This window comes from Sinocyclocheilus rhinocerous, unplaced genomic scaffold (genome assembly GCF_001515625.1).
Source record: "Sinocyclocheilus rhinocerous isolate Xijiao unplaced genomic scaffold, SAMN03320098_v1.1 scaffold4431, whole genome shotgun sequence".
Classification (NCBI taxonomy): domain Eukaryota; kingdom Metazoa; phylum Chordata; class Actinopteri; order Cypriniformes; family Cyprinidae; genus Sinocyclocheilus; species Sinocyclocheilus rhinocerous.
In genome coordinates, this window is record NW_015647021.1 from 23,607 (window position 1) to 42,645 (window position 19,039).

General features: G+C 35.1%; 1 protein-coding gene across 1 annotated transcript in view; it reads left to right on the forward strand.

Annotated features, from left to right (window-relative positions):
• LOC107708291 (protein unc-13 homolog C-like) overlaps positions 1-19,039 on the forward strand; it is a gene marked incomplete at its 5' end in the record, with an annotated part of 108,681 nt that overhangs the window by 19,160 nt on the left and 70,482 nt on the right. The window contains 2 exons of the mRNA XM_016512479.1: positions 6,114-6,247; positions 11,441-11,526. Of these exons, the coding sequence (XP_016367965.1) occupies positions 6,114-6,247; positions 11,441-11,526 (220 nt within the window). The remainder of the gene's footprint in view (positions 1-6,113; positions 6,248-11,440; positions 11,527-19,039) is intronic.

The following is a 19,039-nucleotide window of genomic DNA, read 5'->3' on the forward strand; positions in this document are numbered from 1 at the left end:
AAAATCTGGAATCTGAGGGTGCAAAAAAATCTAAATATTGAGAAAATCATCTTTAAAGTTGTTCAAATGAAGTTCTTAGCAATGCATATTACTAATCAAAAAGTAAGTTTTGATATATTTATGGTAGGAAACTTACAAAATACCTTCATGGAACATGATATTTACTTAATATCATAATGATTTTTGGCATAAAAGAAAAATTTATAATTTTGTCCCATACAATGTATTTTTGGCTGTTGCTACAAATATACCCCAGCGACTTAAGACTTGAGTCACATATGTCATGACACTTATTTGTGTAAAGGTGGATTCAGTTTTGTATAAAAGCATCTTCCAAATGCATGGATATAAATGTTATGTAATGGATTAGTTTCTAGCTATCCAACATCAAACACCGTTTGCAACTGGATGAATTAGAAAGGGGTTACTGTATATCATAATGTCTTTTGATTCGTTGTCCTTTTCTTTATGTGATTTCTCAGTGCACACTATTCCAAAGACATTAATTTGCTCCAAAATAGTTTTCTTTTTGCAGTTAATGTCACTTCAGCCAATGAGTGCCAAACTCCTACTTCCAGCCCACTCTTCGCAATCCAGGAAAATCATGTTTCTACCTACATAATTGAGCGTTAATGATTTCAGAAGGCAAACATCTTTGGAAGAACATGCATTGATTAAAGATGCACAAGGAAAGGAAAAAGAACAGTTAAACAATGTGATATAAACCTTTTCTCATTTAATCCGTTGTAATTACAGTCCGTGTGTCTTTTTTTCAAGGTGACCGAACTAATTTATTGATATAATTGAGAAAATGATCCATATCTAATTTTTAATTCAAACTATACAACCTACAGACACACATGCATGCTAAATAAGGATAAAATATTTATCTTTCCAAAATCCTCTTCTTCTGCCCTGGAAATTGATCCTCAGTTTTACAACAATCAGTTACACTCTTACACCATCTGATGCACACAGGGCCGCATTAAGACCTCACTGGGCCCCGGGGCTATGACTTACTGCAGGGCCCCCCATCACAATAATGATATATATTTTAAAATAGGATTTTTATCCAATCAAAATTTTTGATGCATTGCAATTTCGTCATTCTTGTTACCAATTCTAATATCACAAAATAAAATAAAAATAGCCTATGTAAAAACAAACTTGTTGTTGTTCTAAACCTGTATGAGTTTCCTTCTGCTGTTGAATGCAAAAGTATATATTTGGAACAATACTGGTAACAGTTTCTGTGCCCCCATGACTTCCATATGAAAAAATAAAACACTACTGGAGTCAACAGGGACCAGAAAATTTCTGGTGGTTATGAATATTCTTCAAAATATCTTATTTTATTTTGAGGAGAACAAAGAAATTCATACAGGTTCAGAACAACTTGAAACTGAGTAAATGATGACAGTATTTAAATTTTTGGGTGAATATCCCTTTAAAATCTTATCATATAATGCCAGGATCTCATATAGCCAACTAGTGCACATGCATCTATTAACGTTCATTTAAGACACAAATGACTGTGTTGACGAGGAGACAGGCATTTTGCTTAATGTCCCTGAACAGTTAAATTAGTCTATAAACCACAATGCTTAAAATGCGTTTAAATGAAAAGCTTGCATCATGACGCGCAAAAGGAATTTCTCAACCCATAAGCGAATATACTAGGCCTATAGAGTTTGTTCAAGAAGAGAGGTGAATGCAGATATTAGACGCAGCAATTACCTGCTAGGAGATGCGTGCACAGGTCGTTCAAAAGTAAAATATAGAATGAATGCATTTGATTGGTAAACCAAATTCAAATGTGACGTTTTAATCTCTGATGATATGCATGTATGTCTCATAATGATGACCTTATTCGTGTCTCAGTGTGATGACAGGCAGATGTGGGCGCTGTTTCTTGTCATTGTTGCTGTTAACTTGAATAAGAGATGACACACACACACACACACACACACACAGACGTGCCCTGAGGAAAATCCATCCCTCATTTAATCTCACGTTTGGGTGGAGTGACTCAGCTGTATGAGAAATAGTCTTTGTGTGGAGAGTGTGTCATTGTGCATGACAGTGTGTGTGTGTGTGTGTGTGTGCTTACAGTTGTGCAAATCTAGCCTTGTGTTTTGCTCCTTGAGTGTAAGGTTTTGCTAATTGTTGGAAAAGTTTAATTTTAGTGTGTAAGCAATCGTAAAAAACTGTAATAAAGCCAGTTCAATGTAAAGTGTAAATGATTCAAACAGACATTCAGAAAGGATTGTGCAAAACCTGCTGTTTTAATTCTAGGGTGTTGTGTGTGGTTATCAGGCTGTTTCTGTGTATCTCATACGGCATTCTGGGCATTGCTATGTGGTTGCTTGGGATTGCCTGTGTTTTAGCACTTTATATGTTACTCCTCGTCTTTCATTTGTAAATGTAACATATGATGCTGTTCCACATTCATGATAGGAATCGAGGACAGGCGTTTCTTTCATTCTTCAGATACAGCAGTAGAGGAGTGTGAGCCGGTGTTGTACTCCTGCTCTGACTTTAATCTAATTCAGCACGTATTACTCAACGCCCTCAAGGAGATGCTTTTTCCTTCACTAAAACTGTGTTTCGCATGCTCACATACCACATACAGACCCATATACACAACACAGATGTCAGCAAGATCTTCTGTGAAATTCGCTTATGAGTCACTTATTAGGCTCCAACTAGGTTGTAAAACAGCATATATGTGCATGTGTGTGCAGAACATTACTGCTGGACTTACTGTAAATGTAGACTAGTACACACACACTCACACACATACACAGGTCTTAGTTTTCAGCTTTGTGGTAAGATAAGACGACTGAATAACGAAACACTCGCTGCTGTGGCACCGTGTATGAGAGAAAGGGAGAAAAATCCTTATTGTTGTACAAAAACAAACAGCAGTTAATTTTTCTTGTGTGTACCACAGAATGTAATGTGGCACAGAGCATATTTAGTGTGTGTTGCATATAATCCATGCATTTTTGCCTTTATTAGTAAATGCTGAATTGGCCATTTTAAAATGTTTTTGTAAACTGACCCTTTGTGTTTGTGTGTGTGTGTGTGTGTGTGTGTAAGAAGCCCCCTCTGCTCACCATGGCTCTGTTTATTTGATCAAAAATGCAGTAAAAAGAGAAAAAAATATTATTACAATTTCAAATAGCTGCTGTTGTAATATATTTTAAAATAATTTATATAATTTATTCCTGTGATGCAAAGCTGAATTTTCAGTAGCCATTACTCCAGAACGTTACGTCCTTAGAAATGATACAGTTTTCATGATAAATTTTTTCAGAATTCTTTGATGAATAGAAAATAGCAACATTTATTTTAAATATTAATCTTTTGTGACATGATAAATGTCTTTACTGTAACTTGTGATCTATTTAATGTATCGTTGTTTAATACATTTTTTTATTTATTTAAAAAATTACAAAATCGTTGACCCTAAATATAAACTAAAGGGTTACACTTTATTTTAAGGTGTCCTTGTTACAGTGTAATTACACATTTAAGTACTGGGTAATAATATGAATTAATTACATGTTAGGGTTAGGATTAGGGTTACTTGCATGTAATTATGCATAATTAATTGTTATTATAATAGTAAGTACATGTAACGTGTAACAAGGACACCTTAAAATAAAGTGTTACCAAACTAAATTATGACTTAAAAACCTGACTGTAATTATAATTAAATAGAATTGGAAATTGGCCATTTTAAAAATGAGGAACAATTATGAAATTATGCAAAATTGTCTCCTTTAATGACACTGAAAACTACTGAATGTTACTAATTCTCATAATACAACTAATCAGACTCCCTGCGTGTTTCAGAACCATGGACAGCGCATGAGCACAGTAAATTATGCTTCAGTACCATGGACAGCTCCGGCTCTCGCTTTTTCCCCACACTGCTGCTGGAATCTAATTCTAGAACTCCCAGAGACCGGAGAATTCCAAAGCTCTCGTGTTTCACTGAGAATTGTCTTGCCGTGGAAAACAGCCCAGAGAGATGCCCGAAATAAACCTGGCATGATGCCCAGTTGTCCATCAAATAAGCCTGGCCTGATGTCAGACAGAAGTGCATTGTGGGAGAGTCAGGGGAGGGAAGTAAGAGTGCTGATTTTACCATCCAGATCCATGATAAACAAACATCCCCCCGGAGTAAACTCTGACCTGTCTGCCAAGAGATGGTGGCACCTGTAATTCAGCTGATCACACTCACAGTGTAATAGCTGGTGTCTTTACGGCTATGTGAGCACTATGATGCACACTGAATGGTGATTTCCTTGGATTTAGGCTGCACTCATACAGGGTTGACCACCCTGTTTGGAACGATAAATGCGATTCTCTTTATTATTTTTCTGTTGTTTCCATACATCTTTAATATATTAGTGTTTGTCTACAATATAAGTATCGCTATAAAAACATGTTGAATTCTCTTTTATGCATTTATCCATGCATTCAAGGTTTGTATTGTATTCAGTACATGCATTCCCTGGGAATCAAACCCATGACCTTGGTGTTGCTATTTATAAAGGTCAAGAACATTTTGAGAGCAAGTTCAGCAGATGTGTGCTGTTTGAATGCATTGCAGTAGATATGAATTAAGTGCATGTATCACAGGTTATTCGCTGTTAAACACTAATGTTGTAGCTGTCAATCTCTCTGAGGTTCTGAGAAATGGCAGAAGTGCTGTCACAGAGCGAGACTAAACTCCTGTTAAATGTTTGAGGATGGAAGAAAAATAAATCCTTGAACTTGCACTTTTTACTATCGTAGTATACATTCCTGGCTTTATTGTGCACAATTCAGGAATATTTGGCCTTATAAGTCTTTTTCCTTTTTCTTTTTTTGAGTATACATACTGGACCTTAAAAAAGTCTAGTCTTTTCAATCTTTTATCAAAAATGTAATTGTTTGACTTTTGAAATGACCTTTCTTTCCTACTGATGTCACCCAGGCTGCACAGATTATTGGATATTCCCATAGCTGAAAAGCTTTTAAGGCATTATTTTAGAAAACTTGAATTCAGGTCTGACTCCTTACTTGTATGTGATGCCCATTTTTCCCCCAGATGATTTATTTGATTTTTTTATTTTATTTTATTTTATTTTAATCAAACATCCTGTTCTACTTGGCATTAGATGATAGATGTCATGGATTGCCATGTCATTTTGACTTTTAAGATCCAGTGCATCTTGAAATTTCCTAATACTGGTGATTACAGGCATTATTAATGAGTTAGAGCGGTAGTTCTCAACCTTTTTGACTCCAAGATGTCCCACTTTCCACAACAATATGTTCAAATGTAGACCAATAGGTTTCCTCTGGTACATCTCCAGTAATGACAAAGTTTTGTTTTCATTTTTTTTTTTTTTTAATTTACAGAAACTAGGAGTGTCCATAGATTAAAATAAGTAACTAATTAAAATAATTATATTTCTGGAACGGAATGTGCCTCAGGAATCCCACACTTGTTAACCAATGATTTAGCACATAAGGATTAAGGATAAGGATTTTACTTAAAATTTCTACCCTAAAAATATTTTAGAGCTTGGTAAAACTAAAAAAATAACAAAAAATAAAAAATCTTGATTTTCATTTGTTTTAACTTATTTTTAAAACGTATTTTAAATCATTGTATGCCATCTTGAGGCCTCCAGGTTACTACTGAGTTGGTTAACAATCCAAACAGATAGTATTGTATTCTACTAGAATACTAGCAGACTAGTAGGATCCAAACACTGACTGTGTGAGAGTCAATGGAAAGTAAATGGTTTGGCTGCAGAACTCAGGATTTACATAATTAATGAAGACGTTAATGGGCTTAAAGGACAGGAAACACTAAATACTAATGTGTTGAGTATAAATTATTTTAATCAGAGTTTTCTGTGTGTGTGTGTGTTCACACCACCTAATAAAATGTGTCTTTTGAAGGAAAAACACTTAACCGGAGTGCCAGGCTCTCAGATTCTCCTCTGTCCCATCAGTTAACCGGACTGAATTATTTAAACTCTAAACACGTGGGAGAAGGAGAGATGTTCATTATCTGTATTAATCTTCTGTCTCTCTTGTCTTTGCAGGCTAAGAAGCAGGATCTGCCGCGTGAGGAACAGGGTCCGTCCATCAAGAACCTGGACTTCTGGCCCAAACTGATCACGCTGATGGTGTCTATTATTGATGAGGACAGAATGGCCTACACACCCATCATTAACCAGTGCGTATCACACACACACACAAACGCACACACACACACACACACACACACACACTGTGAAGCCATCTGAATGTATCTATACTCTCTGTTGTTGTGTTTTTTTCCACAGAACAGGAAAACTGCAGACATATGTTAATAATATGTATATATATATATATATATATATACATTGCCATCAGTTGTTTCTCCTAGACAGCAATGATCTGAGTTTATCAGATGTTTCTTCAGTGACCTCAGAGGAATCTGCTTGAATAAAGAGCTCAGCAAAGATACCTTTGCAACTTAAACATCAACTTCCTCCATATGAACTTGACCATTTCTCATCAAATTCTTCCAAGATCAAATCATCTGACCATGTGAAGACTAAAGATGCAAAAAATATCAAAGTCCGTCTGAGATTTTTTTTCTTTTAAATTAGCATTTTTATCAGGTTTCTATGTTTAGGTTTAGTAATTTCACTTTAATGGCAAAGAAAAGATTATTAGTCAGTTATTGAATGCCTTATTTTCAAAAATATCCAATGATATTTTCATAGGAGCCTGATAAAAAGAAAAATCTCAAAAGGACTAAGAGGTTTTTGCATCTGAAGTCTTCATATTCATTTTAAAGCTGTGCACTCTAACTGATTGAATGTTTTTATTTTAAGGAGAAACATCTCAGGTGCTTCAATTAAACATAACTGAGAATTCTTTCTGAGAATCTTGAGAAATTAAAGAGCAACGTTTCAGCAATAAAAGCTTCCCTTTGTAAGACGGATGATTTTGGGATGTTCTGAACATGTCCGTAGATTGCAGCATTTCATAAGCACATTGCAATGAAATGCAATATGTGACGTGTGTGTGTGTGTGCGTGCGTGTGCATGTGCGTGTGTGTGTGTGTGTGTGTGCAAAAGAGATATCGATAGCTGTTTCTGCAACAGAAATTCGCAGGCAGGCATTAGTTGTGAATAATTCAGCATCCTGGACAAACCCAGAGAAGAATCGTCTTGCCCTCAATTTGTTCTCCTTTCGCTTCAAGCGTTTCTGTTTATTCAACTCTCTCTTATCTTTTATCTCACCTTTTGCAGAAGTCCCTCTTTGTGTGTGTGTGTGATGTTACTGGACTTACAGGGTCATTAGTTCTGGTATCAATTGAACACTGAAAAGGAAAACTAGATTTGCTTGGGAATCACACTGCTCTACAAAAGCAAAGCACAGTAACACTGCATCTGAGAGAAATGATTCTGTGTTTTGACCGAGTTTTAATTGATTTAAAGGGGTCATAGGATGCCTATTTTCCACAAGTTGATATGATTCTTTAGGGGCTTAATGAAAAGTCTGTAACATAGTTTGGTTAAAATTTCTCAATGGTAGTGTAAAAAACACCTTTTTTACCCTGTCAAAAACAGCTCTTTTCAGATCAAGCCGTTTCTGTAGCATTTTCCTTTAAATGTTAATGAGCTCTGCTGACCCCGCCCCTCTCTTCTGAGCTGCTTTTGCTTTAGCCGCATTCATTGTGAAACTTGCTAATTAGCACATTATTAGCAAAGTCGATTTGCAAAGATTCATTACAAAACATTATACTCACTTCTTCTGTAGATGAGGCTGGATCACCACTGGGTGGATTTTTATCATTATGTGATGTTTTATTAACAAATTTCGGGAGGTGCACGCGCAGATAATTAACACGGCCAGTTCATCATCAGTAATTACACCATCTATCCAATCAGCACAAGAGAGAACCTCTATAAATAATCAAAGCAGCCTTACCTCCATTATCTCTAGTCTTTCAGCATCCCTCCACCACCCCGACTCCTCACCTTCAGCCCGTTCCTACCCCAGCACGGGGAGGAACACTCGGGGGGGAGCGCTCTGGGTCCGGGGTTAGACCCGAGCTCGGACCCCTCTCCCCGGACAGGGGGAGTACCCCGGGCTCGAGAGTAATTACCGAGCTCGGAGCCCTCTCCCTGGACAGCACGCCAAATATGCATAACCTTTACTCTGTTCATTATATGTAAGTGTGAACTCGTGAAAGGGTGGTTGTGTACACACACTGCCAACACATTTCAGTTCAAACAACTTGTAAAAGTGCATGTAGCATCCTATGACCCCTTTAATGTCAGTTTTCACCCTTTGTTTTCACCTGAATCGGAGACAGTTGAGTCAAACGTGTCTGTCACGGGACGGATCACAGTCTAAGAAACTCTGTTTTGGCAAAAAGTATTGTTTCTGTGGTTTGTCTGTCTATAGCAGAGCAGTGTTTTAAGTGTAGGTTTTGCGATGAAATTGGGCATCAGAGTCATTTTGCTGCACATAAGAATCAACACATAATTCGAGATTATGTTGCAACAAAGAAAACCAATCACAGTTCATTATGAAAATATTACAATGACATCTTGTTTCGAGGGATGAACATTCTGTTAAGTCTGTGTGAGATTTTTGAATTTTAATCTTACATTTATTATGGTATAGCATTTATAAAATCCAAAATCAGATTGAGTTTTGTTTCATAGAAAATTAAGTATGAGTGTGTGGGTTCAGAGATTTGTGCTGAATTATTTTTTATTTGTTTGGAACAAACTCTGAGCAGAATATTGGAGGAATATCAGTACAGCGCTGCCACACAAACTCTGAAATGAAGTAAATAAGTCTTTCTTCCATTTCACTCACAGCATACGCATGAATGTGTGAATTACAGTAGTGCCTCAAAAGCTTACACTGATGTTGGTAAGATATTTAATGCTTTTGAAAGAAGCCACTTCTGCTCACCAAGGCTGCATTTATTTGATAAAAAATGCAGTAAAATTGTAAAATATTATTGCAATTTAAAAAAACTGCTTTCTGTTTGAATATCTGTTAAACTGTAATTTATTTCTGTGATGCGCAGCTGTATTTTCAGCATCATTACTCCAGTCTTCAGTGTCACATGATCTTCAGAAATCATTCTAATATGCTGATTTGCTGCTCAAGAAACATTTCTGATTATTATCAATGTTGAAAAGTGAAAACAGTTGTGCTGTCCCAATATTTTTGTGGAAATTATGATACATTTTATTTTTCAGGATACTTGAAAAATAAATGGAAACTTCAAAAGGACAGCATTTATTTTAAATTAAAATATTTTGTAACTTTATACATCTCTTTAATGTCATTTTTGATCAGTTTAATGCATCCTTGTTGAATAAAAATAAATCTTACTGACCCCAAACCTTTAAATGATAGTGCACTCTAAAAAATGCTGGGTTAAATACAACCCAGTGCTGGGTAAAATAGGAACAAACCCAGCAATTGGGCTGTTTGCTACTTTGTTTTGTCCCTATTTTACCCAGCACTGGGTTGTATTTAACCCAGCATTTTTTAGAGTGTGTATATTGAGTTCAGCGCCTGGAGATTTGATGATTTCTGATTTTTCATCCTCTATTTCCACACTTACAGCAGCTACAACTACTTAAAGTCAACATGACTCTTTTTGTATTTCCTTAATGCGTGTTCCTAGTCTTATTATGAACAATTCATCAGTGTGTGCTGTTATAACAAACAATGTTTGTCTTCAGAATCTTTCATAGTAAGAATAATGACATCCTCCGCCTTCTTCCTTCTATCAGATCAAATCAGTTTTGCACAATAAATCACTTCACAGAAGCAAACGTCTCGCGAACGACATTTCATGCTGAATTTAAGTCACTGCTGTACAGTATTATCTGAACATCATTTGCAAAAGGACAGCGTGGATGGTCAGTCCGAACGATTTGGAAACCAAATTGGATTTTTATGCTTTGTGAAAGTCTAAAATTACAGCACAGAGTCTGTCAGAGCAGAGTCACAGGGAGAAAAGCTCCCTAATGAAGCGCAGTAAATGACTCTGGTTAGGAACACGTCCTTCCATCACTATGAGAGAGAGAGTTCATGATCATCCTGTGTTCATCTGTGTCCGTCTCTGAGCTTCTTCTGTCGCTCCTAAAGCAATTAAAGCGGGTTGTGTCTGGTGTAGAGAGATCTGAGAACCGATCGCTTCACTCGCTGATACGGTACGGCAGCGGTTGCCATGGAAACAGCTGGTGCGGGGGGAATGTGCTCGTATGTGCAAAAGCACACGCGTGTAAAACGGGACGGGACCCTTGTACACCCCTCTCTTCTCTCTGTCATTGATGGTCTGTGTGTTTGCAGCAGACGGAGTTTCAGAGGTGGAGTGAAGACCAGACCTCTAGAACTGAAATTGCTGGATTTATTACGATAATCATTTCATTTTATTTATTATTTTTTATAAAAAAATGTATTATTCATTCATTCCTTCATTTCTTGTCTTTCGATTTCTTTCTTTCAATTTCTTTCTTTCTTTCTTTCGGAATGTATGAATAAAATAATTATAATAAAAAGTTATTAAAATTATATTAATATTATAATATTAATTTGTTAAAATATTTCAAGAAATAATTTTTTCTCTCTTTCTTTCTTTCTTTAGGAATGTATGAATAAAATAATTATAATAAAAAGTTATTAAAATATGTTTAATTTGTTAAAATATTTTAAGAAATTCTTTCTTTCTTTCTAGATTTATTTTAACAAAAATAATTCAAATAAAAAGTTATTAAAATATTTTTAACACATTTGTTATGCCATTCATTTCAATCATTTCTTTCTTTCTTTCTTTTGAGATGTATTTATTTTAATAAAATTATTCTAATAAAATTATTAAAATATATTTTAACAAATTTATTACGACATTCATTTCAAACATTTATTATTAATTCTTTCTTTTGTTCTTTCTTTTGTTCTTTCTTTCTTTCTTTCTTTCTATAGAAAATAAAATAATTAGAATATAAAGTCATTAAAATATGTATTTAACAAATCTATTGTGATTACTTCATTCCTTCAAACACATATTTAATATTCATTCTTTCATTTAATATTTATTTTAGTTATTTTTAAGATTTTTAATAAAAATGATTCTAATAAAAAGTCGTAAAAATATGTTTAACAAATTGATTAATATACAAAAATTATACAATTATTTATTTATTATGTATTATTGATAAATATTTATAAAAATAAATATATGTATTTTTTAAATAATTAATTCTAATTAGTTGCTGCATGTGATGTACACCACAGACAACAGGATCTTTATGTGGTTTGAAGATCGGGACTCTGATGGAGTGATGGGTGAATGAACTGCTGTATGGTTGTAATGACTTCTGTTTTTATTTAATTTCAGGTTCCCTCAAGAGCTGAATATGGGCAGAATCAGTGCTGAAATCATGTGGAACCTCTTTGCCATGGATATGAAGTACGCAATGGAGGGTGAGTTTCTCCTGCTCCGGTTTTTACTTTCTCTGTGGGCTTGCTGGCGTGATTTCTGTTCAGATCTGAGAGCAACACATGTCACACATCGATTGTTTCTGAGCAGAACAAAAATCACATCATATGTGATGCAGGTTTATGCTCGGATTCTTCTGTAGCCTCTTTTATGCTCTTCAAGGAGATATATTGTTCGGTAGCAGTTTGTTTTATTTTTACTCTTAAGTCTAACATAATATAATGTTGTACTGCACCAAAAACAGTACATGTAATGATATGTAAACTTGGGCAGTCATATGTTAATGAGCTGTGATGTCATAGTCATGCTTTTAGTTTCTATAAATGATCTGGCTGGACTGGAGAGGAAGCTGTGTGTTGAGTATGTCTGCAAACTGCATTATAATTGTACTAGAATATTTCTATTGCGTTGTTTGTGACGCTGACGGCAGCAGGACAGTGTGACATCAGTGTTTTATGGATAAATTTGGAACAAACTCTCTAGGATTCAGATTCACCTGCGAAATTTGATTCAACCACAGATGGTCCGCTGTCAAAGGCTGAGACACACACACACACACACTCAAACACACACACACACACACACACACACACTGCAGACCACAGCTTGTGCACAGTCACTCACACACACACACACAAACACACACACACACACACACACTCACACAAACACACACACACACACATCTGACATTAGAGCATTTAAAAGGCAATTCCCTCTGATTCAATCTCACATACATTGACTGATCTCAGTAAGGACGTGCCATAGACTTCAGTTATTTTTAAATAAAGCTAACACAAACCTTTAAACACAGCATTTTTCATTTTTAGTCTTTCTCGAAACCTATATATATGATGCGTTTTTTAAGGTTTTCATAATGCTTAATAACACATCCTGTAATCCTCTGTATCTTTTCATAAATCATTTAAATACACACTGTTAATTCATGAGCATGCTTTTAGAGACTGTAATACATTATAAAACAGTATGACACATGGAACTTGGTTTTGATCTTGTGCTGCATTATATTTTCTAAAAGTGTGAGCCTGAATAGTTGAGTCTTAAATTGTAATTCAGCGACTTTGTTTACAATAACCACATACCTGTACAAACGCAAATGATTGTAAGGTTAATTTGAATGCATTATAAATGCATTAAGATTGTATTTATGCAGTGTGTGTGTGTATACAGTATACACACACACACACACAAAAGAGAGAGAGAAACATTTTATTTATTTGATTAGATTATTTAATTTTTAATTGCAGTTGTACCAGTGTATGCAGTTTTAGTGTATGATTTTACATTGTATGTTTACTTTCCTTAAATAGAATCATTACATTCACTATTGTTAATGGTTATTTTGATGCTCCATTATTGTTTTTGTTTGTTTGTTTTTTGCATAGGCTACATAGATGTCTGATGTTTGTTTTTGAGTTTTTTCTCTTTTCTGAAGTAATTAACTTTTAATGAAGCAAGTGACTTTTTTTACACATGAAATACTCTCAATCTAAATCTCAAGCTGTTTCACACTGTTTGGTTACCAACATTCCTTAAAATATCTTCTTTTGTGTTCAACAGCTAAAATAAACTCATATAGGTTTGGAACAACAAACCTGTATGAGTTTCATTTTTGGGTGAACTGTCCCTTTAAGAAAGACAAAATAAACACTGATATTGAAAAAATGACAAAACTGTGCAACCTAAGGTTCAGATCTCACAGACTGAAGTGTCTGCACACACACACACACACACACACACACTTAAACACACCAGGGATGACCTGCAGCCGATGTCCTTCTGCTGTTTCTGTGGCATTTGAACATTTATATGTGCTTGTTGGAGGTGTGTGTGTGTGTGTGTGTGTGTGCCACAACCTTTGACAGCAGACCATCTATGGTTAGATTCACACACACACACACACACACACACACACACACACAGCATCTGTTTCACAGGTTACAGGGCCATCTTTAGGTTGCCATAGGAACCAGGTGTCAATCTATAGATTTCACACAAACACACACACACACACACACTTACCGCACACCTCTCAGCCTCTGCTGTCATTTCTTATTAATTCGGATTGACATGTTGCCATGAGATGTCACAGAAAAGAAAAGCTCAAACCTTTGTGCAGTTTAATTTTCTTTTCATCTGTGTTTTTCTGGAGGGCACGTTCAGAAATCTCTCTTCATTTGAATATAATCCTGATTAGTTTGTGTTGACACGTTGACGTTGATGTGAGGCAGAACGCATTCGCTTTAAGGCACCTAAACACACACACGTTACACACACACACACATTGATCTGTTGGTTTGAACTTGTATCTCTGCGTTTAGAAACCTGCTTTTTTGGATTTAGCGTTTGTGTTTTGACTCTGTGTTTGGATGTTTGTTTTTACTTTTACGTTGTCTGTGTTCGGGATCTGGAACAGTCTTATTGACTCTGTATTTAACACAGACGTGATTTCATACATCAGAAAATAGAGGAACTGCCGGATGAGAAGATGTGAACAATGTATGTATAGTACAGTAGACACTCGGATCAAACTCTGTTCTTCTTCAGTGTTGTGAATAGAAAAAAGCTTGACTTAACATGGATCTGCACTATAAAAGCACACATTCAGTGCTTTGTGTTCACAGCTGCTGTACTCAGATGCCTTATTGAGCGATAAACTTTACTACCTCACTTATGAGAGAGAGTCATAACCTCATAATCAGTTAACAGCAAAGCTTCACTGGTTCCACTGTAAACAAGTACAATATTGTCAAAGTATCAAGTGCAGAGCCAGTGGTGGTTTTGTAGGCAAACATTAATGCCTTGAATTTTATGTGAGCAGCTATTAAATATTAGCTATTACAGGTTTAGGGTGCGATTTGGGACGAGGCCTGTCATGCTAGTTCCCAGTGCATTAACTGATGTTAACAAATACAATGTTCCATTTTTCAAAGGAAATTAAAAGTACATTTTGAGATTAATCTTAATAAAAATATTGATACATACTTTCAAGTATTGTTCATTGTTAGTTCATGTTAACTAATGTAAACTACCTTGTTGTAAAGTGTTTTTTCTCTTAGATACAGACTAATATAATGCAATTACAATGTAATGTGTTATATAACTATTATATTTAGCATGTGTAGTCTGGTTCCTCTTGTTCTATTTAACATCCTAATGAGATTTTTATATTATATTAATATTAATAATATTATTAATTGTTAATAATGTTGACAGTTCACCCAAAAATGAAATGCAATAGAAGGTATTTTGAGAAAATTCTCAGTGTGCTTTTTTTTTTTATTTTTGAGTGAACTTTTTAGAGTACCCACTGTATATATACATACACATAATTACTTAAAAGTCTTATTTTTATTTAGTAATCCTTCATGTATCAATATATGTTGATATATTTACTATTAATTATTTATTTTTTATGATTTTTTATGAATTCTTTTTTTTTTCAGCCCATTTGTAGTTTGAGATTGCCATATCAAATTGATATTTTACAAATTTAAGGTTAAAAATATTCACTTATGTTCATTTTAATGTAAAAATTTAATCTGTATAATTGTATATAAGAAAAGGATAAATTTACTTACATTGTAAGTCTGTGTTTGCTTTTACAGTTTTATCATGCCGGGCTGAAATAGTGTGCGGTTTCAATGCTCTAACTCTATTTTAATATCTCCTTTACATGTTTATGTGTTTGGTGGTCTTTTTATTGTGGTTGTTATCAGTGGAAAAACTGATTTGTGGATTACAGCAAATCTGCTCTTGCACTCGGAGCCACCACCTTCCTGACCGGATGAGCTCCGGCGCTCCGAGATTAAAGACCAGGATCTCATGCATCGTGTCTGAGCGTCTCTCTGCAATGCATACACTGCATACATGATATACAGCTTGAATGCACATATTTAGCCCAGCATATTCAGAGTAAAATAATTTCACACAATGACGGTGTTTTACATATATTAGCATGATGATTTATTCATATCTAGTAAATAAGCATATGAAACGATTGCATACCAGCAATCCCTCTCTCTCTGTCAATCCCTCTTTATAAATCTCCCGCTATTTCTTTCTCTCATAGAGTGTGACATATTGTTCATTAATGTAAAAGACATCAGGCGAGCAGCTGTACGGCTCAGATTAGGAGTTAAAGTGTGAGGTTGCTTGTTAGAACAGGTCTCTAGAAATCACTTGGGTTTGTCCTTAAATGTATTCAGTAAGTCTGTGGGATTTTTCGAGTTGTTCATCATTTATCGTTATGGGTTTGTTAGTAGATTTTTGTGCATACTAATAGTGTACTCTATAATAAGCTGAATTTACATACAAAGAAAGAATGCATGTTTGTGATGAATGACAATGACCTTTTTTTCTTTTTGTTTTTTTTTTTGTGGAAAATTTAGCACCTGGTTAAAGTAGATTGCACTGCATTTCTTACAAAGCAACCTTATGTCAGATCAACCTAACAGTCTGCACCAAGCTGCGAGATGGGGAATTTCACCGTGCTAATTGTGTTGAGCACACATTTTGTGCCGTTACCTGATCTGCATAATGCCTTTAGTGTATCAGGTGCTAGAGCAAAGCAGAAGCACATGCAAATAATCTGAAGTGAATTCCTTCCTCGTTATTTCTGTTTGGTGCAGCCAGCTGTGCAGAAATGACACACTACACCTTTAAATGAATAGTTCACTAAAAAAATAAACAAATGAAATTTGTTGAAGATGAGATGAGTTTGTTTTGAGCATTGCATCACTGTCTCAGCAATGGATGCTCTGCAGTGAATGGGTGCCGTCAGAATAAGAGTCCAAACAGCTGATAAAAACATCACAATAATCCACAAGTAATCCACAGCACTCCAGTCCATCAGTTAATGTCTGGAGAAGACAAAAGCTGAAACAAATCCAGCATTAAGACGTTTTTAAATCAAATCTGAGTCCATAATTCATAATAACGCTTCCTCCAGTGAAAAATGGTCTGGAGAGAAATCTGCACAGATCAAGCAGCGTTTACAAGCCAAAACAGCTCTAAGTAAATATGTGGCTGGATTTTGATGTGAGAGACAACAGGAGATGCACTTTATCACTGGAGGAAGCGTTATTATGAATAATGGACTCGTATCTGAGTTAAAAACGCCTTCGTGATGGATTTGTTTCTGCTTTTGTCTTCACAAGACATTAACTGATGGACTGGAGTGGTGTGGATTACTTGTGGATTATTGTGATGTTTTTATCAGCTGTTTGGACTCTCATTCTGACGGCACCCATTCACTGCAGAGGATCCATTGCTGAGACACTGATGCAGTGCTACATTTCTCCAAATCTGATGAAGAAACAAACTCACCTACATCTTGGATGGCCTGAGAGTGAGAGCATTTTCTTTTTTGTGTGAACTATTACTTTAAAGCTCTGGAGGAGGATTCATGGGATGAGCCTGATGCCGTATGTAAATGACTCTGGGATGAGTAGATCTGTGCTCTCAGAGGTTTTATCTTAAGGGTTCATTGCTCGGCCAGGTTAACTGAGAGATACTGAGTATATGAGTCTAGGTGCACATGCAATGCTCTACAAGAGATGATCAAACATTTCAGCTTAAAGAATAAGCGTGTTGTGTTTTCTTTGCACACATCTTATTTGTCATGAAGATAAAACACATTCAAACTGAAAGCTAAACTGCAACCAGTCATGGGTTTTATCTAAGAGAAGACAATGTTTGTTTTCTTCTGAAATATTATTTTGCTTCAGAGTAAAATCATCTGTAAACACACACACACACACACACACTCCTGCTGGTGTGTTTCTGATGGGTTTTTGTATACAGCGGCTCTTTAAAGGCTCCAGACGTCATATGTCCAGCAGATCCTCCAGCTGTGTGGATTAGTATCTCATTAACATCAGCGACACACAAGTCAAGCCTCACTATCACTAATGCTCATATTTAGTAAGTGATTTTAAAAAAGATGTTTATGTTGATCAGAGGAACAGTAATTCATCAAGATAATCAAATGATGGAGAAAAGTTTGTAACTGGGTTTATGTTTAAAAGCTAATTTTTTTTGGATGGCAGTGGCAGACTGATGCTGTAAGTCCCAGTGAAGTAACCGAACACTCAGAAGCGACCTGCGAGATGGGGAATTGCACCATGCAAATTGCTTTCAGCACAGATTTTATGGGCACGCTTGTGTCGTCACCTGATTTGCATAACTCCTTTAGTGAATCACGATCAGTCGGTGATATTAATTCTTAGTGATTCCATCCAGCAGTGTTTGCAATCTTCAGGAAGTCAATATACTCAATATATTTATAGTTAACACTGCACATTAAACTGGGATAAACGAGCATGTTTGGGTTTACACTACAGTATTTTACAAGAAAATACTCTTTTATTCTTTCCACTTCAAAATGTTACGTTTGCTGTTTATTTGTAATCCTTTGTGAAATTTAATAAGAATTTTTGCATAAAGATTTCATGTTTTCGAAAGGCTTTTATGCTCACTAAAGCTGCATTTATTTGATCAAAAATACAGTAAAAACTTTGATATTGTCAAATATTATTATGATTTCAAACACGTTTCCCATTTGAATATGTTGTAAAATGTAATTTATTTCTGTGATCAAATCTGTATTTTCAGCCGTCTTCAGTGTAACATGCTCCTTCAGAAATCATTCTAATATGCTGATTATTGTCAGTGTTGAAAATAAAAAAAATGTATTATGTACTTTACATTTACAGTTTACAATTTACAAATAACAGCATTTACTTGAAACAGAAATAATATTTTAGCATTATAAATGTATTTACGGTAATATCAATTTTGATTAATTTAATGTATTTGCTGTAAAAAATGAATTTAATTAATATAAATTAAGAATAAATTAATAAGAAATAATCAAATAATAAATAGCAAAATAATAATTTTTTGAAAATCTTGCTGACCCCAAACTTTTGAATGGTAGTGTATATTCATCAGTTTTAATATCAGAAAATTTAAATGTAAGTAAAAATGCCTTGACACAAACTTGAGTGGCAGCTTAATTGGTAAAATAAGAGCTGCGTTACAGTTTTAATTAGTTTCATTTAATCTAACTGATGAAAACTTTTTTCCAAAGTCATGTAAATTGCATTCAGTAATTTGAATCTGTTTTCTAATAAACAAAAGCAATCAAGTTTGCATTTACTCTCATTACGGTTGTATTTTGTCAAACTCCTCTCGACATGCAAATCATTTCTTGTACAAAACTTTCCCTCCCATGTGCCCTACAGTATCAGCTGTGTCCTCAGCTAACGTTTACCGAGTCGTGTGCAGAGAGCGGCGTCTCTTCACATCGACCCCAAACTTTTGAATGGTAGTGTATATTCATCAGTTTTAATATCAGAATATTTAAATGTAAGTAAAAATGCCTTGACACAAACTTGAGTGGCAGCTTAATTGGTAAAATAAGAGCTGCGTTACAGTTTTAATTAGTTTCATTTAATCTAACTGATGCAAACT